The sequence below is a fragment of the Acomys russatus genome, chromosome 6 (genome assembly GCF_903995435.1).
Source record: "Acomys russatus chromosome 6, mAcoRus1.1, whole genome shotgun sequence".
Lineage (NCBI taxonomy): Eukaryota > Metazoa > Chordata > Mammalia > Rodentia > Muridae > Acomys > Acomys russatus.
Window position 1 is genome coordinate 55,020,454 of NC_067142.1, and position 26,045 is coordinate 55,046,498.

At 41.9% G+C, this 26,045-nt stretch overlaps 1 protein-coding gene across 2 annotated transcripts in view; it reads left to right on the forward strand.

Moving 5' to 3' along the window:
* The window catches only part of Astn1 (astrotactin 1), a 307,273-nt gene that overhangs the window by 197,584 nt on the left and 83,644 nt on the right, over positions 1 to 26,045 (forward strand). For both annotated transcript variants that reach the window (XM_051147649.1, XM_051147650.1), the window contains exons 9-11: positions 10,442 to 10,516; positions 18,194 to 18,331; positions 18,829 to 18,979. In XM_051147649.1, the coding sequence (XP_051003606.1) occupies positions 10,442 to 10,516; positions 18,194 to 18,331; positions 18,829 to 18,979 (364 nt within the window). The remainder of the gene's footprint in view (positions 1 to 10,441; positions 10,517 to 18,193; positions 18,332 to 18,828; positions 18,980 to 26,045) is intronic.

Sequence of the window (26,045 nt, forward strand, 5' to 3'; positions counted from 1 at the left end):
TTCTTAGCTCCTCCAGCACCATGTCTGCCTGCCATGCTTATAATGGAACTCTGAAACCATGAACAAGGCTTAATTAAGTGCTTTTTTTATTAAGAGTTGTGGTGGTCATGGTGTCTCCTCACAGCAATAGAACATTGACTAAAACATGCTGTATTAATGGGAATGTTGATCTATAGAAATAAAAATGACTGATGGGTTTTATAAAAATAAATCTGCATCACATATAAGAGCAACGAGATTTAGGCTATCTTAGTTTATTAATAAGGAACTCAATATACTCTCTTCCTCGACATCATTCAGATTTTTATAAATGGGTTTCATTGAGTTCTAAGGATTCATTATAATTTCTGCTTTAATGGCAGCCATAGTTTATAAAACACCAAGTGTGTCATAAAAGTGTGCTTGGCTGATAGATCAGTATTCTCCTGAAATGTTGGCTTCAGGGTCATCTGCTTCACTTCCCCCAAAATATTTATGTCTAGCCCAACCTTAGATGTGTGGGATGAGAGAACCCCACAATTCCAAATCATTATAGTCATATTGCCAGCAAGTCTTTAGGCAGCACCCTAAAGTTTGGGAAATGTTGTGCTAAGTGTCACTTCTGAGTGGTGTAGAGATAAAGAAGATTCTGTAGCTAGGTGTGGCTCAGAACATCCAAAAATGGAGAGAAATGAGTGATTTTATTACTATCTGTGCCATATGTACTTGCCCTAAAAATACAGGCCAAAGTACAGGGGGAGTCTTCCTGTGGACTGGAGATAACTTCTGCTCCAATGGATTATCTCTACACAGAGAGCCAAGTCAGTGCTTATCCAACATTTCTGGGTTTAGACCCAAGCCTGTATTTATAAATTTTCTCCAACAGCTCTCATCCCATGGTGGCGAGAGGAACCGAACAAGACATGACAGACAAAGTAGACCAGGTGATACATGAAGACCCTCATCTCTCCTCCTTACTAGCTATCCAGCCTTAAGCAACTGACTGAACTGTACCATATCTCCTCACTTATGCATCACGTGCATAATGATTACATAGCTGCGATCTCTGTAAGTGGCTTTGAGTTTTACATGGATGTTGCAGTGTGGTGCCTGCCTGGCATTATGATAAGTGTTCAATAAATAGCAGCTACTATTACCAGCCTCTTCTGACTCATTCAAGAGTTTCCCCCCTCATTTTGCCTTAAATAATCCTGAATCCCAAAATATTCAGGGGAACTTCAAGACAAGGCCAACTTTCCCCATCTGAGGATACATGCAATCTACCTCTGCCTTCTATGACGCTTTTTAATTCAAAGAACATGTAGAATTTCTCCCCATAAGTCGAGTGCTCGGAGTCAAAGTCTTCCATGTCATTGGAGTTACTTCCTATATTCTCCAAATTGCCCCTTTTGACAAAAAAAGAAGCCAAGTGTGGACTTTATTTGGGAATATGTCTATGTTTTTGCTTATTGCTCCTTTAGAGGGTGGTCCAACTGTATCCCAGAATCCCCAAATCTAAGGGGGGAGTGCATTTTTTTCACTGTTGCATTTCCAAATCATTTTATATACCTCTGAAATGTCTTCAGGTAAAACTCCATTTTAAGGGGTGGGAGCCAGCTCCATGAGCAAAGTGATGGCTGTACAAGCTCAAGGGTCTCATATTAGATCTCCAGAACCCACACAGAAGCCTGAGGCATAGTTAGGGGTATCTGTGATCCCAGTACTTTTATGGGAGAAGGAGATAGAGACAGGGAACTTTGCAGCAGTCTGGGCCAACTAGCTTTGTGCATTCAACAGTGAATGAGTGAACAAGAGGCACCTCATCTCAAAGGATGTGGAAGGTGAGGACCAACTCCTGAGATTATTCTCTGATCTCTGTATTAGTGTTGTGACATATGTGTGCCTCTTGACACACACACACACACACACACACACACATGCACATACACACACTACATACAATACAAAGATTAAAATTTTCATTTTAACAACTTAATCATTCATATAATATATAGATGATAATAGTTAATTTCTTTATCCTAGAGTTATGGGACTCTGAGTGCACATCTTTGAAAAAAAATCATTTCACTGTGTGCAGTTGATGACATAGGTGCTATTATAGAGGAGAAAACTGAGCCACACGCAGGCAGGGATGTGGCAGTTTTTCACTGCTCTATCTTTAAATAAAATAATTTATGTAAAGCATATTCGTGTTCACACATAAAATATAGAATGAAAACTACTGCAAAAGCTGAATTAAAATTAAACCCAAGATTCTTAATGGTTTGAAATTTATTTATGCGTACTTCATTCAACAATATCAAGGGTACAGATGAAGAAAGTGGAGCTCTGCGGTGTTTTTCTTTGTTGCTTTGCCTTTTGTTTTTGTTTTTTACTTGAAAGCATGAGATCTGAAGAAAGTGTGTGGACTTTAAGTCCCATATAAAGCTTCTGCCTCACAGCCCATTTCCTGTAGGATGCCAATGGTGAGCCTAACCTTCCCATAAGCTTTCCATGCCTCACTATCATCAGGAGGCCAAGCCACAGTCACAGAACAGGCAGTGGGTGGAGGTGGTGAGGGAAGCTTTGAATCTGGTTGCCTTTTTCTCCTTAGTTGTGTGGAGAGAAAACATTAGCTGAAGGATGAAGGGTCAGGGGTCAGAGGTTGGAAGAGAAAGAAGATAGTAATTAAATAGTAGTCTAGAAAAGAGAGTGAAGAGTCAAAATAAATGTAACTTGGTCAATGGGAAGAATTCAGAACACACTGAGGTTAATAGTCAGGGGTTTACAAAAAACCCAACAGTATGGTTGCCAGCTGCTTTTGCTTGTGTAACACAGAAATGGAGCCCCAAGCCCATTGGATTTAACCAGTGTTGTATTGCAGAAAAGTATGTGGAAGTGTGCGGATTAGTCAACACGAAAGGGAATTGTTGCAGTAACTGATGACTGAACTTAATCTTAATTTATGAAAAGAAAGTACCTGAGTTGGGTGACTGTTAGGGGAGTGGTGGGTGTATTGGCTCTCTGTCGCAGAGCAGTAGAATATTGGCAGATATCAGGAATGGGGCAAGAATATGAATGAAGAGAGTTAGATGTTGGGATTCCTTTTTTTTTTTTTTTTTTTTTTTTTTTTTTTTTGACAGGGTTTCTCTGTGTAGCCTTGGCCATCCTGGACCTACTTTGTAGACCAGGCTGGCCTTGAACTCACAGCGATCCACCTGCCTCTACCTCCTGAGTGCTGGGATTATAGGCGTGCGCCACCACGCCCGACTAGATATTGGGATTCTTGTGCTCAAATATCAGTGATGGGTTTCAGCAAGCGACAAGTGAGGATGTGGTGGTGGGAATGAAGGCAAGAGACGAGATCATTGGAAAAGTCTCTTGAACATTGTCCTACATAAGGTTTCTATTGCTATGATAAGGCGCCCTGACTAAAAGCAACCCAGGGAGGAAGGGCTTCCTTTGGCTTAAACTTCTCACTCCTTAATCACTAATTAAGAAAATCTTCTACAGTCTTGACTGCAGCCCAATCTTATGGAGGCATTTTTTTTTTCTCCATTGAAGCTCCCTCCTCTCTGATGACTCTAGCTGTGCCAAGGTGACATAAAACCATCTAGCACAAACATTGAAAGGACCACTTCATTGGATACTGAAATAACTGAGAATGATAGAAACCATGGCAAAGACAAAGATCTAGACTGTGAGACTGGAGGGAAGCAGAAGGTTTTGTGGCTGTGGCAGGACTGGCAAGGTGCAGAAGTGAGTGGAATGGTCTTGTAGTAGGAAGTATGAATTTTCCAAAATCACGGAGTTAGCAATTCGTGAAGCCTGTATGAAACCATTTGCTCTAGCTCCTGAGCCCACTCCTGACTACTTCGCTAGTTATAGATAACCATGTTATTTTACATATAAGACTAGAAATTAATGTTAGCCATGAATAGACATTGAACAATGGATATATTCTCATGAACGTTTAATTTTACATCCCATGAGATTTACATGTTACAAGATCACATGTTTATAAAGTATGCTGTCATCATCACAATTCATATTTTATAATGACATTATAAATGCATTCTCTATTCACCAAGTAGAAATGTGAACCATAATGGATAGCTGTGCTAAAGATGTTTTCCTTAGGAATCAAGTATTAATGTGTCTGAAACAGGCGATGTCTGTGCTAATAAACCAAGTAAGATTTCGTCCATGTATTATATTCTATATACCAAAATATTTCTAGCACTCAGTAACTTCAATGACCATTGCATTTGGCTACCTTGCTGACTGGCACAGTAAATCCATGATTTCTAGCCTCAAATGGCCTCTGAAAGTACCCATTGACTGACATCTGCACATGCCCATAGATGGTTATACTAGGTTATACTAGGTTGGGAATATCAAGTAACTTAATGAGTGTCTCACCCAGGGCGACAGACAGATCTGTCCAACCATCCATCGCCTGTGATTTAGTGAGGCTTCCTGAGCACCTGCTGTGTGATGAAGTGACCACCAAAGACATAGCCGTTATCATGACCTCTCTAGATGGTGAGGGGGTATGTTAGCTGAATACTTAATATATTTATCATTTTTGAATGTTCTAGGAAGAAAAGAGCCAGGGATGGCCTAAGAGTTTGGAAGCTGTTTTTTGTTTTTTAAGCTAAATGTAAAACTATACACTAAACTACGTAGTATTAATTATCTATAACATACAATGAAGACAGTGCAAATATACTATTTAGTAGTTCAAACACTATTAATAATACACAACAGTATGAATTAAGAGTAATATAAATGGTGGCAGGAAAGATTCTAGGTATAGAAGTATCTACAAAGATCCTGAGGACATAAGGTGTCATATATAAGCCTGGCCACCATTAACCATTATTATTCTTAAGACTTTGGAAAAAAGCACACATTTATTCACCATTCCCTTGTGAATGGTCACCTGACATTCTGGCCAAAGGCTTTACTCTCTATTTCCAGTGCCCTACTTAACAGGAAATCAGAGTAAGCCCTTGAGCATATAAAGGACCCTCATGTAGAATGCAAGTAGTCTGTTTCTGCAAAGAAAGAGCCCGAAGGAAGAGAGTTTTCAGCCCAACACATAGCAGGCTGGTCAAATATTTTTTTCTAAATCAATTATATCCAAGTCACACAGTGAAGGAACTGTCAAAGTAATCATAAATAAGGCCATGTGCACAACCAACTCACTCATGACCCAGCACATCCTTAGGACTTGGGAAAAGAGAGAGTTGTTAACAGAAACTGAAAGCTAAGAAATCTTCAGTACATGGAGAAGACTGAGTATGCTGTGGATATCACCTGATACATAAACAGAAAAAGAAAAGCAGTAAGAGGTTGCTGGTGTTCTCAGCTTGCATAGTTGAGTGTAGACCCTTCCGGCTGCCATGCCATCATTACAGTGGGCTCTGCGGTGGCTCACCAGTCTGCTTCTGTCTGAAGCAATGGCTCTAAGATAGTTGCTGACTTGGCCTGGGTGGACCTACATGGAGGCCATCTGAGGATGCCCATATGGCAGGGGAAGGTTCAGTGCCTTGATTTGTCAGAATGAAGTTGTGTACCAAGTTAAAAAAAAAAAAAAAAACTATTTTCTAATTTCAGATTCTGCCCATTTCCCTGAGTTAAGACAATGCAGGTGTATTGCCTAGTACAGCACAGGGAATACTGGAGGCCACATATCCAAGAGGAAACAAGAGACTGGGAACTCCTTCTATGGCAGATACCTGCACCGCACGTGACCTAGAAAACACTGCATGTAGGCTTCAAGATGGGTCAGTGCCCTCTCCACACAGCTAACCTTGGCATAGTCCACTCCACTCAGCAGTGATGGACAGTCTTGCTGAAGGCACCAGAATAGTAAAATTGAGGTGAAAAACCTCAGGTTTGATTAATAAGGTACACTATCTCCCAGATTTAATGCTGAGGAACCAACGTGACTTGAAACCTACTGAGATGCCTCTGTCCTGGCCCACAATCTGATGGAGAGACCTGGGATACATGACCCAATTATTCTACAGTTGTAGCTTTGCTAGTGAGGGAGAAGACATTCTCTCCTGAGGTCTGAGGCTGTGGAGACTTGAGCTGTGGCTACTGCGTCCATCTACCATGTGCTTTACCAATGTGGAGAGGACAAAGTTCACGGTGTGAGCAGCAAAGAAAAGAGAGGGATATTTCTAACAGCCTGTAGACCTGGCATCTAACCTCAAAGACCAGCTCTGCCCTGAGGCGGGATGTGCTTCCTAGTGTTGGGACCAGTGCATTTCTCTTTCTTGACTTAATTCAAGGAGTTCTAATAACAGAAACCTTTCCTTTTGGGGGTTGGTTCAAGATCTTCAGCTTCAAAGTATTTCTGGTGCTGTTTTACTGCTTCCTCATTACTTCCTGCTATTCCTGAGTCACGACAATGCCTCCACAGTGCTATAAGCCAAACTCCCCAGCATCATTTCTGGCTTTGCCAAACACACAGCCTTCTCTTCTCTGAATGGCTGGTCTATTATCAGCCAGTATGGATGTAGCCTGCTTCCTATAACTCCACCCCTCTTCGCTGTTAACACTCTTTTGTTTATCTAAATGAACATGTGTTTCTTCAGAAAGACTGTAGATTCCTTGGAGGACAAGAATCTTTTTACTCCAATTCTTGTTGCCTAGTACCACAGTTAACACACAATAGGCCTCTGGAAATAGATGGTAAATATATCAAGTTAAAATCCCCATCTTTGGCAGATCATTCCTGACTAATGGGGAGAAAAATAAATATTTCTTTTTATTCCATTGCTACTGTGATCTGCAGCTTCCTGAATTCTACAGCAATTTTATGATGTCCTCTTCCCTGTCTCCTGGTGATTAGTGTCGATATGGAGTGCCTGGCTCCACTGGGTGGGACCTTGCCTTTCCCATACTCACACTTGTCTCCTATCCTGAAAAGTCCAGTGTGTCTACAATCTGAGTTTTACATATAGCCTGTGCTGGCATTGCATTGTACCTTGGAGCAAGACACAGCTTCCTCTATAGGAGAGGTTCTCAACCTTCCTAAGGCTGTGACCCTTTAATACAGCTCCTCATGTTGTGGTGACCCTCAACTATAATTTTTTTTTGCTACTTCATAACTGTAATTTTCTATTCTTATAAATTGTAGTAGAAATATCTAATAGAACATCTGATATGTGACCACCCCCCAAGGGATCATGAACCATAGGTTGAGAACACTCTTATATAGACATGGATAAATCACTCTTTACTGTAGGGTTTATATTTGACCCAGGTAGTTAGTAAATTCAACATATTTAATAATGGATTCTATGATACTCATTAAATGCACGCACTGTTCTGAGCAAATACTAATGATGAGCTAGTGTCTCCTCATTGCTACCTTACCTGACAGCCACAGCCACTGTCATTGGCCTCATTTCATAGATGAGGACATGAGGTTACAGAATGGTTAAAGAACTTGCCCAAGGTCATTATAGGGATTGTTAGTGGCCTGGAATTCAAATCACACAGACTCATTTCAGAGCCTATGTCCCAATCACGCTGCCTTTAAATGTGAGCATGCGAGAGGAGGGGAAGTCTATTCTGCATATCTGAGCCCTCCATGTATTAGTTACTTATGCTTTGGACTGACTCGAGAGCTGGAGGCCTCTTCTACTTCCACTGAGAAACATGCAGATGTCTGCGTAAGTGCTTCCAAGCTGGCTGATTCATTAACTGTGCCTTGAAGACAGACTGTGTGTGTGTGTGTGTGTGTGTGTGTGTGTGTGTGTGTGTGAGCCTATGCGTTTCTTACTCACATTGTAATCAAGCTAGTCCTACCTAAAAATATATTTTTAAAAAATCCAGGAACCAAGACAACAATTTACTCCAATTCCACACCATACCAGTTTTGAACTGAGAGGTGACTTGAAGGCAAATTGTGTATTAAAATTACTAAACAATAGTAAATGAATATGATACTACCCACAAATTAAAAAAGGAGCAAGTCTCTTTTCCTTATTTTTAATTGTTCTTGTGTTTAGGATCAGCTGGGTCATCTTTTATTGAATTGGTCCATATTTTGTAGTGCTCAGGATACATCATTTCCTGTTCAGCCAAACAAGAACAGATTTAAATATGGGTCTGCACCCATATATGATGAACATAACAAACATGGACAACATCTGGTGGGGGGAAAGGTTTCTTTGATGTGGAGGCTATTCATTCTGTAGTGTTCAGATACTTCTGAAGCCTTGGATATTTCTAAATTGAATTCTAGGAAGAAAGCATTTCTAAATAGTAAGCACAAAAAGGCGCCACTTAGGCTGTGTCTTCCCTTCTATCACACCAATGGCTCCTCCTTCCTCTTCCTGCGAAGCATGGGCTCTCCTGTGCCTTTCATAGTTTACCTGGTTAGGTTAATTGGTGCTTCTCAACTTGATTTAGCACAATACCCCATCTTATAACAACCGCTTAAAATCTCTTGCATTTTCCTTAATTTCATAAATAACACAAGCTGTGCATATAGAATTTCTACAAGTAAATAGGATGCTTTAGTAGCAATTAAATGAGAAATAGCAAGGAAATTTATAGTGGTATAACTGTTTTTTAACATGTAAATACTCTATTACAGCACAAAAAAGTGCGATTGCAGACATTTGTATGGAATACAATTTACCTACTGTAAGACATAATGGACATGTGAATATAATAAGAGCAATGGAGACTAATGAGAATATGCTATATTGCATTTGGTATAGTGGTACACCACAGAAATCCTAACATTTCAGAGGCAGGAGCAAAAGGACCAAGGAATTGACGCTACCCTCGACTATGAAGTGAGTTTGAGGCCAGCATGGGCAGCATTAGACCCTTTCTCAAAAATATTAAAACAAAATAAATGCAGACAAGTATATGCTGTTTTTATCAACTAATGACTATGCAATGTATAATTTCTCAATAGCCACACACCTTAGATGGATCTTGTATTAAAGCTGTACAAACTACTTTGTGTTTATATGTAAATTGAGTTAGCATTTAGGCTGAGATTTATAAGCAGTTTTCTTAGTGCTTAACCAAATGGCCACATGCTGGACATGTGTCGTGCACAGCAGTATTGTGTCTTGGTGACTACAGTATTCCAGCCATCCTAACCCTACCTTTTACATGCCAGTGCTGCTGTTCAACTACCACTGTGTCATTCCAGAGCAATCCTCTACATTTCCCTCAATTCTGTCTCCCAGGTGCTAAGCCTTGTGCTGGCAACCATAGAGTTAATGCTTAATATTAGGCTCAGCCCCAAATAATAATTATAACATATTCTCTGGCTTTTCGTAGCCCCCAGGAAACAAAGGAATAGCCAAAAATAAATGCTCAGTAATTGGATCAATTATGAAGCTGTTCCATAATTACGCTCCATAATTGAAGGACTAAGTCCACCCAGTGTACACATTAGCTCAGTACTCAGCCCAAGTTCCAGGCTTTCTAACACTCGTTTGAATTAATAAATCATTTGGGGTTTCCATGGCTAAGCTAGTGAAAGGATCCACATTGTTAAAAGAGATATTTTTCTACTTTCTAGAATTCTTACCAGTACCCAGATGTTTGCTAGCAGGGCAGAGTCGATAATGACTTGAAAAGAACTAATTTCTTCTGTTTGTATGAGTGGCTTTTTGTTTGTTTGTTTGGTTTGGTTTGGTTTGGTTTTTCAAAACAAGGTTTCTCTGTGTAGTCTTGGCTGTCCTGGACTAACTTTGTAGACCAGGCTGGCCTCGAACTTACAGTGATCCGCCTGCCTCTGCCTCCCGAGTGCTGGGACTAAAGGCGTGTGCCACCACCGCCCATCTGTATGAGTGGCATTAAAATGTTTGGATATATCTGGCGTATCTCAAGCACTAAGAACCCTCACATCCTTTTGAGTAGGAACAAGAAACAGTGAAGACTCTGACCTATGACTTTTGACCTAAAAATTCTGTTAGGTTGCCATAGTTAACCCCTCACATCTTTTTTTTTCAAATGAGGAGGTAGAGTCAACAAGGCAAACTATCTCCCTTACTCAAACAGTTGGCTCTGTAGCAGAGCAGGCTTTGAATCCTGAGATACCTAATTTCAAAGAATTTGACTATTTAAAAGTATTATGCCCCCCCTCCATCTTTCTTAAGTAAGTCAAACATAGATTTCTGTGATTGTACAACGGAAAGACAGTAAGTTATGGCTGAGCCCATCTCACGCTGAACAGAAGCAATGTTATGTCTATCAATTTCTGCTTTCTTGGTAGCTCAATGGCTTTTATATTAACCTTGTTCTTGACCCCTTCCCTGGGTTCGAGGTTGCACACAAGCTTGCCCTAGCAAGCATCTTGAGGGCAGGGAATGTGTGCTGTTTCTTTGGGTCTTTAGAAGGCAGCATGATACCTGGCAGGAAAAGAGTGTTTGTTGAGTGGACTTTAATTGGATGATGTTTCTCCTTTTAGGCCTTGGCCTTACACAATATTTCAGCGAGGCTTTGACCTGGTCTTGGGAGAACAGCCCTCTGATAAAATATTCAGGTAAGTTCATGTCCAGGGATGTGCTTGTGTGTGTCTATAAACCCAGTGTGACACCTCTCACTGAACATTCCCAGTGTTAGACACGGAAAACACTTGGACTTGTTTTGCCTACTTAGAACAAAGTACTTGACCCACATCATCCCTGGTGGCCACGTGGAGGACTGGGAAGTCAGTCAGCTCCTGTTTGGGTCTAATTTCCTTCCTTGTCACCTCAGTGAGCCTCAGGATTGTGCTAGAACTCCCAGACACTCCCATTTCCCCATTTGTTAAATGGGGCAATATTACATGCCTGGCTGGATTATTATAAGGATATGCGAGATAATACAGGGAAAGTCCCCAGCACAAAATCTGGCACAGAACAGGCAATTAATGTCAGCTTCTGCCTCTCGGCTTTACATCTAATTTGCACCTTCCTCATAGAGGCTTAAGTTGTTCAAAATTAATCTATCCCGCCCCTGCCTCCCTCTATTCTCAACCCTACCTCATTATTATTTTCTTTTATCTATTACCCTTCTGATCAAATTTGATGGTTCTAGTCCCCTCCCAACTTCTACCTGCATATCTGGTAATAAATAGCACATATTAGAAAGACTCACAAGCAAAGGGAGAATTTGGGTGACAGCCATGAACTATTGAATTTTCACAAAATTTAATTCACACCAGGCCTTTTCGGGAACATAAGCTTATTTCCAATCTAAGATCGTATTGTTCATTCCTGTAGTTGGTATGCCTTTCCCTTACCATCCGTTTAGCATGTAGCTGTTTAGAGTCAGAGACTGTGCTTGGCCTGGCAATGTGAACTTCTGTCTTCTCCCAGGAGCAAACCTGCTTTTCGAGGAACTGAGCACACCTTCACAGGTGGATATAGTCAAAGAACGGCTCAGTTACTGCATGCCATTGCTGGAGGGTGAGCAGTGGGGGACGGGTGGAGTACTTGTTTCTTTGTTCCTGCAGTAGTGCAGTTAGCTGAGGTTTCCTTACAGCCACCTTCCCCAACCCGTCTCTGTCAATTACACCTAGCTTCCCTGTGGATTTTGCCCCTGCATCTGCCTCTATGAGCCGACAACCTTATGCAATGTGTACCATTCACTGTCATGATTCAGCATGGATGCAGCTACCGTTCCCATTTACAGGACCACTTCCTCAAATGGCCTTTCCTTGTCCTTTCAGTCTCCTGAATGTCTCTCTTAGGGACATCTGAGTCAAGTTAATGACACTGGCATCAGGCTGCTCTTGAACACATGTGGTCTATGAGAAATCAACAATAGTTCTTGGTCTTAAATTTTCCAACCTTTTTTTTTTTTTTAAATGACTTTCCCCTCATTTTCATATTGCTCAACTGCTAGAATGATTGAGGGTAACCAAAACAAGGTGATGGGTAGTTGGGAGCAGTTTCTTTGATTAACATAGATAAATTATCCATTTTCTACAAAATTTTAAGTAAATAGTAAAACCCAAAAGGTTTTGGTCAAATCTCTATTAGAGCAGAACCTGCATATAAAAATGCATGGCATCTCCAAAAGCATCATTTTTCCCTGAGCTTGCTGGTTGCCAAGGATATGTGACAGCCATGATCTACAGAGGGGAGCAGGTGTGTGGTTTAATCCATGACTTCACCGCCTCAGGAGCCAATGGAGTGATCAATATATTATTAACAATTTTGGTCCCTAACATGACAATAACTCCTTTCTCAAATGAACACAATGGGTTTGCTTCACTTATTTTGGGCACTTTTAAATTAAAACCATTCTTGCATCAAAGTCAACCATTTACCAATGGCAATTCTGGGAAACATTTCATCTGGTCAGTGATGAAAGCTTCATTTGTTTGCTGCTGTACTAACACGGTTTTATTTTGATCAATCCAAGTCACTGAAGATTTCTCTAACCTGGGAAATAGAGTTTGAATTATGGCTTTCAATCTTCCCCCCACTGAATGTTGACCTTCAACTATTAAACAAGTTGATCTTCTCCTATGGAAATTTCCATTCTTGGTCAAATCCACCTCCCACTGTATCCGATCAACTATACCCAGTATTTTCTCATACTCTGTCATTCAGCAAGATTGTATATTTTCCTCCTAATAGAAGTATTGAACATGTCCGCAGTTCAGACCAAGTCTCCAGATCCATGATCTCTTGAGTATCTGTCATTCCAAAGCGTGTTTTCAGATGCTGTAGTTATGACCTTCATAAACTTGATAAAGAAGATTCCTGTCTTTAAGTTTTCTGACTCGACCAAGAGATGTTCTTTTATCCCTGGCTTTAGATGATAATGCCAGACAATATAAGGACCAACACACCCTGCACAAACCAATGTATTCAAAAGTGCTGGGAGGTGTGGCCAGGAAATGGATCCTTTTTGAGCACATCTTGGTAAATTTTATCTACAAGCCAATGATAAACATTCTTATAAATCTTCAGTGTACTGATTCATAATGAATGACTATAGTAGATAATTGTCAATTAATTTGTCTCAGATTTATTTTTAACTTGGCTATTTGATTCTGAATTAGATGGTTGTCTTCTTGAGGAAAGAAGGAGTTCCATAGAGAGCTTTATAAACTTGATATTGCTTTTGAATATATAGGCCTTTGGCAGGTATATGTGGGTGCTCATTCGAGGTATCTCCCAAGCTCTTGAAATCAAAATAGGAAAGGACATGGATGGTGAGCCCAGCTTTGAAAACCGGCCACCCAAAGTCCATGGAAGAGGACCCTGATTCAGCCAGCTGAGTTTTCACAGCAAAGACATTCTTGTGGTGTCTCATTGTGAAGATCCATCCATTCCACTGGACTCTCTGCTGCCAAGGACTAGTATAGGCTTTTTTCCCACTATGATCTTCCCTTCAAATATGTTTGTGTTTCCTTGAGAATAATACCTTATCCTAGAAAAACCTGGCCCAAGGAAGGGTAAAGACACCGGGTCAAAAGCTATTCTGTTTTCTCACAGTCTATATGTGCTACAGAGACCCCATGCTTATTTTGTCTTACAGCAGCTAAGGAGTGTTTGCCTCTGGACAGAAATTTCTGTCTGAGTTTTCAACAGCATAAAGTTATCTGGATTTCTGTGTAGCATAAAGCTGAGTCCTCAACAACAGTGGTCATCACTAGCTGTCTCTAGAGAAGGCCCAGTGTGGGAGAGCATTCCAGATGCTCACCCAGCCTCCCCCAGGATAGTGTTTTAAAAGTCATCCCTGCCAGATTTGCATGAATGAGGGACATATGAGATTTCAGGACACAACTTTTTTTTTTTCCTAACAGCTTGGTCTATATTTGGTTTTTGGAATTGTTCAGTAGATTCTGTGGGTAAAATAAAGTTTTAGAATTTCATAGGCACCAGTCAGCATGGGCTGGCAAGCTGCTGGGACCCACAGCTGACCAACTCCATCTTTTCTTCCTACAAAGGATTGACTTTTAGGAGGTCACTAACCTCCTTACAGTATTATACGATGTGATTGTAAGATGGTGCCACAGTACTTCCTTGAGAGGGCCATCATGAGGATAAGTGAGCAGCTCTGGCAAGTCTCTCTCTCTCTCTCTCTCTCTCTCTCTCTCTCTCTCTCTCTCTCTCTCTCTCTCTCTCTCCCCCCCTCCCTCCCTTTCTCTCTCTTTGTCTTGAGATTTCTCAGCAAATGTCAGCTTCATTCCACATCTAATTTGGCTTCCCCTACAGTGTTTCACCTTGATTCTGCCACAGACTGGAGGAGACTACATTGGTTTGCTTGGAAAATAATGTCTTGGTCATTAGATCCATCCAGACTGAACAGTTATCTCACACCCTGTTTACCATAAAGAATTAGCTTCATTAATACGTCCTTTAAATTTGAACAGTGAGGGTATGTCACCCAGACACCGTTGATAATGAAGGAAGCAAAATAGCCTGTTGAATAGTTAATAACTATTTATTGAATGACGCCCTTATTCTAGGAATCGTGTTAACTGTCCTCTGCTACCTGGGAATGTGCATTCTGCTTAGTGATGATGAGCACACAAAAATGGCAGGTACAATTCAATACAGGACCAGCAGCAGAGATGGTGTATGTAGAAAGGGAAGAGTCCCTTTCTCAGCCTGAGTGTTGAAGACCACATTTCTGGGGCACTTTCTGTAAGGGTTTGTGACTGTAAATGAATGTCTACATGAGTCAGTTTAGGTGAGGAGGAAATAAAATCCAGCAAGAAGTAATAACAGAAGCAAGAGTAATGTGATAAAAAGTGTAGAAGGATAGTAGGAGCTACAGTCATATGATATGGGGGCAATGACAATATGAAGCAGGGTTGGGGCCAGAAGAAGCAAAAGATGTGATCATCATGACACTTTCAGAGTCTTCAACTTTGCATGCACAGGAATATGAAAAATAATTTCAGTTGGGACAAGTTATAAGTGTTTTCCCCCCTTAGGAACACTGCAAGATGGTTGGGCAGCAACCCTATTCTTCCATAAAAGTAAAATGTGCCAGAGCTGCCAACTATTTCCAAAAACCTGTTATATTATCCAAGTAAAATTATAATTTTAAAGCCAAAATAAAAAGCAAAGGTCAATGTCCCATGAGCCACATTAATGCTGATGCCATTCAAACTTTTGGTTCTTCTTCTGAAATGGTACGTATTAATGTTGCCCTTGTCCAAGCTGCCTAGAATAAGTGGCCACCTCAGGAATATCCTTTATGAAATACAAATTAAGTCATTCAAATGCCTGAAGGTTATATATTTCAACCCATATTTATCTTTAAGTCCCAGACTCAGTGCACCTCAGATCAGCCTATTATTGTCATAATACCAGATGAAGTTTGTGTGTGTGTGTGTGTGTGTGTGTGTGTGTGTGTGTGTGTGTGTGTGTGTAAATGTGCTTCTATGCCTTCAATAAATATCCCTGGCTAATTTCTCTTTATTTCACAAAGTATTTTAAAATTTATTTAATCACTTTTCAGCCTGGTCCTAGCCCCCTCCTGCCTTTCCTCCCACTCACCCCTCACACACTCCTCCCCCATGCCCCTTTTCTTCTTCTCAGAGAAGGCGAGGCTCCCAAGGGGTGCCAACCCACCTTGGCACCTCAAGTTGCAGTTAGACTAAAGGCATCCTCTCCCATTGAAGCCTGGCAACACAGCCCAGCTAGCGGAAAGATAGCCAGAGGCAGGCAACAGAGTCAGAGATAGGCCCTACTCCCATTGTTAGGGGACCCATAGGTTGACCCAAGCTGCACATCTGCTACATATGTGTAGCAGCTCTAAGTCTAGAAAGCCCCATGGGCCCATGTTAGTTTACTCTATAGGTCTCCTTGTGGTGTCCTTGACCCCTCCAGCTCCCTCTATCTTTCTTCCCACTCTTTACAAAACTCTTCAAGCTCTGCCTATTGTTTGGCTGTGAGTCTCTCTATCTGTTTCTATCAGCTTCTGGATAAAGCCTCTTAGAAGATAGTTATACTAGACTTCTCTCTGAGAGCATACCAGAGTATAATTAATAGTGTCAGGGATTAGCCCTTGTCCAAGGGATGGGTCTCAAGTTGAGCCAGACATTGATTTGCCACTCCCTCAGTCTCCGCACTATCTTAATCGCTATACTTCTTATAGGCAAGACAAATTTTGGGTTGAAGGTTTTATGGGTGGGTTGGTGTCTCCCTTCCTCCACTGAAAGTCCCATCAGAAACTGAAAACAACCTAGATGTCTCTCTACCAAAGAATGGATAAAGATACTGTGATACATTTACACAGTAGAATACTACTCAGCTATCAAAAAGCAAAGATATCATGAAATTTGTAGGCACATGAGTGGAATTAGAAAAGATCATACTGAGTGAAGTAACCCAGACCCCGAAAGATGTGCATGGTATTAGCCATAAAGTACAGGATAAATATGTTACAATCCACAGACCCAAAGAAGCCAAGGAAGGCCCAAGGGAGGATGGTTGAATATCACTCAGAAGAGGAAATAAAATAGACATATGAAGTAGATGGAAGGAGGGACCTGCAGGAGAGGGGATGGTGATGGTAACAGGGGTCAGAATCGGGTGTGGGGAGAGGAGACGTCCCAATGACTGGGAGAGAGAACAGGAATCAATGGGGAGGTATCTCTGAGTTGGGGGAAGCTCCCTGGAGTCTATGGGGTGACCTTAGCTGAGACTTCTAGCATGGGGGTTAAGGAACCAGGTTGAGTTCTTAATGACTGCAGCAATAGTTTTTTGCACACAACCCTCCACCTAAGTCATAGGCTTGCCTATTGCCTCATACCCTTTGAAGCAGGAAGATCTGAGAACCTTCTAGAGCATCAAGGACATCTCAGAACATTCCCAGAAGCTCAGAGGATTCAGAAGAGTAGAGGAGTAAGAAGCAGAATTAGAAATAGGAGAAATATCTACCAAATCAAGCCACATCCCACTTCCACAGAGATGCATGCACCGCTCTCCCAGAACCTCCTGTGGTGATGCTAGAACCTGTCTTATCCTCTTTCAGCAACTCTGATAGCAAGGACTGTCATTCAAGTCATGGGAAGAAATGATATAGCTAGGCATCCCCAGTCTGTGCATCTGTTGTGTGGCCAGCACTCTGGGGTGGGCTACATACTTCATAAAAACAAATCTAAGGCACCAGTCTGGTTTCCTAACATCCCAGGGAACCCAGAGAGGAGAGAAGAGTGTGTGGGCTAGGGGAGAGAAGAGCTGTGACCAGCACAATGATGGGGGCTGGTGCAGAGTTCTGCTTAATTGCACACATCTTTCCATTGTTCTTCCCTCCACATCACATTGGGAGGAGGCGCTAGGCTGCCACCTCCTTGTGATGTTCCACCCACAGTGGCTTTTATCCCCAGACTTTTTTTAAACCATGAATACAGAGCACTTTAATGTCTTTGAGATGAAATGAATGAATAAATAAACAAATAATCTCTCCTGGTTTCCTTAAGCTCTCCCTTGAAATGCTGATTGATTCTTTTATTCCTTTTAGCTCTTGTTATAAGAATAAATAAAAAAAAATCTTCCCTGTATCCCAGGGGTTATCATTGTTAGCGCTGGGTGTAGATAGGAGTTTAGAAAATAAATGTTTTGCTCATTTGCTCATCTCTCTCTCTTCTTACCCCTGGAGGCCCCTTATTTCAGTTACTTCTGTTCCTATCATACAGAAGCCAGAAAAGGCAACCTCTTCCTTTTCAGGGCTGGAGAAACTCTGGCTGCCACTGAAAGTATACAACTATAGAATGCGGCTGGGCGTGGCCAGCACCTCACTTCAATTGCAATGCTTCCATATTTTGTATGACTTAACACAAGGGAGGGCCAGCATCAAACCTGGAAGAAATCTGACACTCACTTTTTATGACTTGATGAAAGCTATTTTTAACATCTGGTGAATGGGTACCATAATCTTTTGCCCGTGAATGGGAAGGAGGCCTCCCTGTCTTTCTCTGACTCAGTCATGCTGTCCATGCTGGACACTTTCAACTGTCTCATCTATCTGAAGAGCACAGCAAGGGATGAAGAGGATGAGAAAGGAGCAAGTGGAGACAGAATTTCAGACCCTCTAGTGTAATTGCTATGCTACACCATAACTACCTGGTGTGTAGATCCCTACAGAGTCACCTGCTATGTGGGTACCTGTAGATCCATGAAGACTGAAGAGGAGTCAGCTAGTGACAGAATACCAGTGGACACTTAGGTTCAGCTGTAACCACCTGGTATGTGTGTTTGTGCAGATTTACCTATACCCTCGGGGAAGGCATGTGGTTGCCCCTCAGTAAGAGCTTCGTGATTCCCCCAGCTGAACTGGCCATCAATCCATCGGCAAAGTGTAAGACCGACATGACTGTGATGGAAGACGCTGTGGAGGTCAGGTGAGTCTTGCTTCAGGGTTGCTTAGGAAGTGGAGTGAGAAACTACATCAAGTTAGCAAAGCTTGGTGGTGGTAATGGTGGTGGTGGTAGTGTTTTAGCAAGCTGAAGCCGACAAAGAAGTTCCCCATATACACAGTCCAGACATGCTCTTCATCTGGATTGACATTGCGTACACCAAGGCTCATTCTCTGGAAAAGGACATAAAATTTGAGTTTGTAAGCACTTCCCACAAACCTCAAGGACTGACAGGCAATAAAATGATAATTTCCTTGCCTACATTCAGATCTCCTTCTTTAACCAGGCATTATAGCATTGGCTCATTTCCCAGATACGGCAAATGCCCGTGATTTGTTTGCTCAAGATTTTGAGTATGGCCAATCTGTAATTTTTATAAACGAGAGTGAGACCAGCAAAAGCAGACCAGATTGGGACGTGGAAATACAGGGATACTTGTTGCATTTGGAATCCCTTGAATCCTCCATTGCTTCTTCATACAGAGAGGAGCTGATGACATCATCATCCTTTGACAGCCTGGAGGTCCTCTTAGACTCCTTTGGACCAGTGCGTGATTGCAGCAAAGATAATGGAGGCTGCAGTAAGAATTTTCGTTGCATTTCAGATCGCAAGTTGGACTCTACTGGTTGTGTGGTATGTTGGTCTTTCCATCATGAAGGTTCCTGTACGGGGGAGTGATGATGGGATAACACATGATACAATCATACAGAAGAATCTGTGACCACCATCTAGTCTAAATTAAGAATTTTTCTCTTGATAGGAATGAGGAGTTAATCAAGAAGTCCTCACAGAACACTACTAGGTGTTCCAGACCTTTCTAGATGAATTTCCATAATACAGTCTTTCCACTTGGTGGAAGAAGCTATTTGAAAGCTAATCAGTTGCTTCAACAATTAGCATTGCCTCCAAGCCTAATAGGGAAATTTAGGAGAAAACCACCGAAAGCTAGAGAAATGAAAGGAGTAAGTTATGGTAGGAATGCTAGGGGAAAGCATGAACTAAAATGTGATGGGAGCACGAGAGAGATGGCTCAGCTGTTAAAGGCTAAGGCTGACAACAAAAATGTCCCCAGCACCCTTCTTAGCACTCCAGCTTCCTGTCCAGGGGCAGGCATCTCTGACAGCTTGAGGCCAACCTGGTCTACTTAAAGAGTCCTAAGTCAGCCAGAGCTACATGGATACTATCTCCAAAATTATGTGTTGTGATCTGTTGGAGATTACATCAAGGAAGCCCACTACCCTAAAAAAGTGGATTTTTTGTTTTGGTTTGGTTTTGCTTGTTTGTTTTGTTTTTGTTTTCACAGCCATAACCTTGGCTAGTTTAAAAAAAAATGGGCGACATTGTTAAGCAGTAAGACTTTCAGGTCTAGGACACACTATGCTATCTCCTGGGTTATAGAAATGAAAATGGTACTAGACCAGAAAGGTAAATGGAGGCAAGAGATAATGGAACCATTAGGGGGCTGGTTGCTTTATATTGGCCATTGCTTTATATTGGCCCTAGTAGATGTATCTGTTTTTAGTCATACCTTCTTTAAAAGTTTGGAGGAAGAATCATAAAATTGCCAAGAAGGGAGAGAGGCTGGCTCGGGGAAAGGTGTCAGGGAAGATGTCTGATGTGAGGACAGAGGAGGTAGGGAACATTCATTGAGATGTGCATTTCTGCCGTGTTGGGTTGGGAGAAATAACCAGGAGCTTCCAGCCCTGGGGAGGATATGGTGCCCCATTTAACTTCCCATCCTGACAGCTGTAATGTGGGAGGGGACCCAGACCATGGGAAGCTGTGAAGATGCAGAGCCAACACCATCTCTCACACTCTTTCTTACTCAACCCTGAGCATCTGTTCCATTCAGGGAGTTGCTCGGTGTCAATGATGAATGTCCAGGGTGTAGTCCCCAAGCTGGTACTAAGTTGCATCCAGGAGGAGTCTGGCTCACCTCAGAAAGAAGTGGACACAGGAAAAAGCAAATGAGGGGCAAAGGTGTGGAACAGATAGGATGCTTTGGCAGATACCCAAAGAAGACAAAGAACAGGAGAGTGCTTGTTAGCTCATGGCTTCCAGGGCAGCCAGGAGGTGAATAGCTGGAAGCACCTCAGTGCTCTCCTCCTTTGGCCTGTTCTACCCGCCTGGGTTTCCCAGGAGACAATTTCATTGCTCAATTGTGTTCCAAGATGAGGTACTTTTGTCTTTTCTCTTTTACCATCCAGTCTGCTTTTCTTTACTCTGACTTCAGTTTTCCACTCATTATTTTCTGGGGTCATTTTAAGTCCTGAAACCTGGACTGCACCTATGTGATTCTCCCCCTACCCCCACCTCTTATCCACCCTTTTTAGCCACACATAGGATTTGAATATTCATACAAAGGAACTGACTCCCTCCTTCTTGTTACTTCTTCCTATCAGGACTCTTCCCTCAGGAGCGGGGGCGAGGGGGTGGGAGGGGGGAAAGGGGGGCGTTGCCTTTCAGGTGCATTCTGTTGGCCATCCTTGGCCTTTCCCTTGGCATGTAGCTGCACTGATGGATTTCTACAGTTTCCGTATTGTAATCTGTGAGACAGAGCTAGCAGAAATAGCCCTGATGAATATGCATTTGCAGAATCAGAGCCACTGCAGAAAGTCACCCAATTATACCAGTACTCTATTAGCATAATTCTTTGAAGTCACTGTGACTCCACGTGGCTCACAGAGACAAAAGGGCCAAGGCAATTGGCAGATACATCCCACTCACTGTTTCTCATTGGCTGTGAAGCATATGATCCCTCAACAGAAGGGTAGATTTTGTGAGAGCTCACACACCACACCATGAGGCTTGTGACCCTACTGAAAAGATGACTCAGGATCTGACTTTGAGCCTGGCCTGAGTCTACTGGGCACCTGTATTGTTTCAAAGACTTGACGTGTTAGCAGAGTGGTCCTCTGTCATCTGGAGTTGGGCCAGAGGCAAAGATAATCTGCACCCCCTGCAATCTAAGAATTGGCCCACCTCTGCACATAGACCCTTATTCCAGTCTTCTGAGTGCTGAATGGAAAGATTTCCCAAGAAAGGCATATTTTTATGAAAGGTGAAAAGAATGAGAAACAAGAGCATCCTGGGCCTTCAGGAGCCTGGGAAGGAGTCAGAGATGTGGACTTCACAGAAGGTGCAGCTCCATATTTTTCTAATTTAAACTCAAGCCAGACGGGTAGGTTCACGTTACATCCATACTGGCTACACAACCTTCATTCTCTATTAGTTATGCATAAACTCCCAGGGGTTAATGGCTACCAGTTCATTATCCTGTTGTTTATGTAGTCTCTGAGGACAGGAAACATATCTGTGAAAGGCATTTCCTTGAGCAAACCTTAACTCACTAGTCAACATGTGACTTCTCTCCAACAACCAAGGACTGTGAAAGATTCCTGAGCCTTTCCAAGGCACAAGGCTACCTACCACCCACTAATGATGGCCGGATCTTATTCACTGCCCTTAAATTCTCCTGCACCAGATACTGTCATATTGTTGCTGAAACAAATCACACAGATTTTAGTCGATTAAAGCCATACAAATATATTACATTGCAGCTCTACCTGAGAATCCAGGATAGGTCTTACTGGGCTGAAACTAAGGGGTAGTCAGGGCTGTATTCCTTTCTGGAAGTCTAGAAAGAATTGACGCTTTTACCCCTTTCAGCTCTTGGACTCCATACACTTTTCAGCTCAGAGCTCTATTGTTAGACCATTAACTAAAGGCAGAGACAGTGTATTTTTCTAACCATTATTGTGTAGTCTATTTCCTTTCCATTATATATTCCTCCTCTAATTTGAATAGCTCCTATGACTATATTGATTCAATCTAAGTAATCCAAGATTATCCCTTCATCTCAAGATCCTTGATTTCACATCTGTAACATACTTTTGTTCATGAAAGGAGATATGCTCTTACATTCCTATGATTGTAATATAGACAAATTTAGATGAACCATCCATGACTAATGGCAGTGGAGATTGAGTAAACTTAGCAGACTGAGCTCCAGCCTCCTCACCCCTGCCCCAGTTTTTATAAGGGCTTCCTTACTGGTGTGTGTATGTGTGTGTGTGTGTGTGCACGCGCGCATGTGCACATTCATGTGAATTCTAGAGAGCAGCATCAATTGTCTTTCTTAATCACCCCCTACCTTATTCTTTGATATGAGATGTCTCACTAAACCTAAATCTCAAGAATTCACTGAGACAACCTTCCTGAAAGCCATAAAGCCCCAGGAATCCTTACATGTATTTCTCCCTGGTGCTGAGATTACATACATCCATACAGACTAGATTTTTCTTTTTATGGGTGTTGGGAATGTGAACTCACATATTCACGCTTGTGCAGCAATCACTCTACCGATTAGTCCATCTTCCTAGTCCCCTTCATGCGTATCAATCCTACCTACCAAAGTACAGCATAAAATGTGTCCTGAAAATTAGAAAATTACAGCCACTGCTATACCACAAATAAAGAAACTAGGAAATTCCACATTTCCTCCTCACCTGCTAACTCATATTCATGCTGAAAGTGTCCAACAAATGCTTCTGCTTTGCAAAACGTTGAAATAAACTAGATATGTAGACTGTGGCCATGCCAGGAGCAAGGTAGGCAGTCTCTTGAACTCTTGTGTATGGAACACATGACCTTCCCTGCCTGACCATTATATTCTAAGGAACGTTGACTTGCTCAGTGACCCTGACACCTTTCCTCCATATTCTGTCCACAATGATTTCCCATAACACGTCCCATTTTCCCTTCACTAGAGCACACATGTACAGAGACAGAGACCATTAGAAATGAGCACCTCTCCTTCTCTCTGTAGGACAGTGAGTAAACGAATACACTTCAGAGGCTTCCAGAAAAATGAGGGCAGAAAACCATAGCAGTCTGAAATATAAATTTAACTCCATCACACTTTTCCCCTTGGGAGAAGTCCTGCATGGCTTGAACCAGCATGTCAAAGCCCATCAAGAAATTGTGGAAGTCATCACTTGCAAAATGAATGAGATTGCCACATAGTAAAAATTGAACCTATTTCCAGTAGGAAAATGTGGTCGCATGGCTTATGAATCATCCAAGTAAGGTGAGGCAGGCTCAGCTGCTGAAATCTGTCCCTCTTCTCCCAGGGGACATGAATAAGCTCATGCATCTCTCACTCATATCCATCTGGCATCAGAGTATCTACTTTGTAATCTGGACCTGAGATGTCTGTGGTCTCCAATTTAGCCTCCTGAGTAATTAATCAACCAAAACTCATTGCTAGAAAAAGAAGAGGAAAGACAGCAAAGAAAAGGACTTGAATAGGGAAAATCATTTTAATCTCATTAGCAAATTATGCCTTAGACCAGTAAAAAGTCAAGAAGCCATGAAGACCTCATGAAAGACGATTAACCTCATGTGTTTTAGGGGTCACTGAAATATGAGCTCATTTATTAGGTCTTTCTGGTGGGGAAGGGCTATGGCTATAATAAATAGAGTTTTCTTCCTAAGCCTGTAGTTCATAAAGTCCCTGGGACTGCTAAATGTAACCTATGCAAAGAGGGGTGAATATATGACCTTGGGGTTCTCTCCCAGGCAAATGGCTCTTATTCAAGGACTAAATGGAAGGATTTTCCATAGCCAAGAGAGAACACCCCGATCTTACCAGCAGGAAATGAAGCTGCTATAGACAAGAGTTCCTCAGATCCCTTGGGTGAGGCTGTACTGACTTCCAGACACAAAGCCACAGTTGACTGTAAGCCCTTCCTTGTAGTCAGGTCAAAATTTCTGAGGGAACCTGCAATTTGAATGTCTTAACAGAAGGAAAACATGTGAGAAACCAAATTTATTTCATGGATGCTTGAATGATCAGATCTCTGGGGAACGGGTGATCCAGATACCAAGGACAGTATGTCATGTCAATATTTTTTTTTCCTGAAAACATTTTAAAAATACACTGAACTGCCACTCAGTTAGGTACAGTACAATGAAGATAATTGCATCTTTCTCAGTGACTGCAGATCTTGTTTTGTCTTCAAGGTCATCACTCTGGACAACTTGCAGTGTTTTGTCGTAAAATAATTCCACTAATAACATGGTGTGTGTGTGTGTGTGTGTGTGTGTGTGTGTGTGTGTGTGTAAACACATAAACAAACTTAGGTTAAACCTCTAAGTCCATAATTGATCCAAGAATATACTTCAGAAATAGCTTAAAATAGACAAGTGGCAAGTCTACAGGGTTGTTTTATGTTGTTGATGCATTGCTTTTATTTTTTCTAAGGGAGGCAGATTTTATCACAGGTAGTCAGTGGAATGTCAGAAACACACAGAAGCTTGGGATTCAGACAAATCTAGGTCCAAAGTCTGGTTCTTCCATTTCCTATCATGGTGACCTTAAACATTTCCTTCTTTTTCTGAGCCACCTTTAAAATTAAGAAGACAAAATGTGGCTGCATTGTTGGGACCACAGAAAATACAATAGATTAAAAATAGACTACAGAAAGAATTGCCTAATTTATGATAGCTCTGGTTATTATATTTTAGCTTTACTTATAAGAAAAAAATATCCAACTTTTACAAAACAGCTAATACCGTCTTCTCTCCAACTCTTTTAAGAGAAGCTGAACGTCAGGTGGTCCAATTTGGAACAGCCGTGGTCATCTAGACATTAGGGCCAGGCAAGACATGAATATGCCAGGACATGGAATTCCTGGAACAAAGCCTACTTGCTCTGTTTCATTCACTGAAGTCTTTGTCAAAAATTGTGCATGATGGAGCACTTGGAAGAAAGGCAGGTGGCTGCAAAGCTGGGGAGCCCTGGCTGGAAGCTGATAGAGCTAGCTGGTATGAGGGTTAAAATCACGTGAAGCAGTATTAGCAAGACAGCTGGCATTATCTCTGATTGATGGCTTCTAACAGGCTTTGTAAAAGGGGAGGGGTGGGGGAGCAACTCCTGGCCACTAGTACAAGACATTTGTTTCCATACCCAAATCAAGACTGGGCAGCTACAGGATGTCTAAGCCAGCGCCCCCTGTGACACATCTGGCTTAACAGCTGGGTGGCCAGGGAGTTAGATGTGTGGGATGGGGTGCTAACAAATCATGGGGTGCATTCCTCAGCTTCTGCATTTGCTTGTTTGCCATCATAACCATTATGGGAAACATCTGGGTGTGCGCAGCAGGAGGCAGCCCTTGGAATTGGCTTTAAATGCTGCCACCTTCCAGTATACCATCTGCCTTCTTGGGAAAAGGAATGGACCAAGCTGGGGGCCTGGCAGATCCTGGGGGGGCCATTTGTTTAGGAAATTGTAGAATTAATGTCAGTAAACAGTGCCTATCCTGCTGCGATATTTGACTGGGGACTGAGGAGGAAGGAGAAGTGGCTTTTCAGAGACACATCTGCAGAATCACTAAGCTCCACGCTAAGCCAAGGTGCCTGGCAGAAGAGGGAGGGGACAAGCAGGCAGTGCAGAGTGAAGGGAAATGCTCACACTGTGCCAAGTTTCAGAAGTTTTGTTTGGGCTTTGGAGGAATGTGCTTGCAAGAGACAGACAGACAGGTGATAGATAGATAGATAGATAGATAGATAGATAGATAGATAGATAGATAATGGATAGATAGGTAGATGGATATTTAGATAGATGACAGATGATAGATAGATAGGTAAATACATACGTACATACATATATACATAGATACATATGTACATACATTAG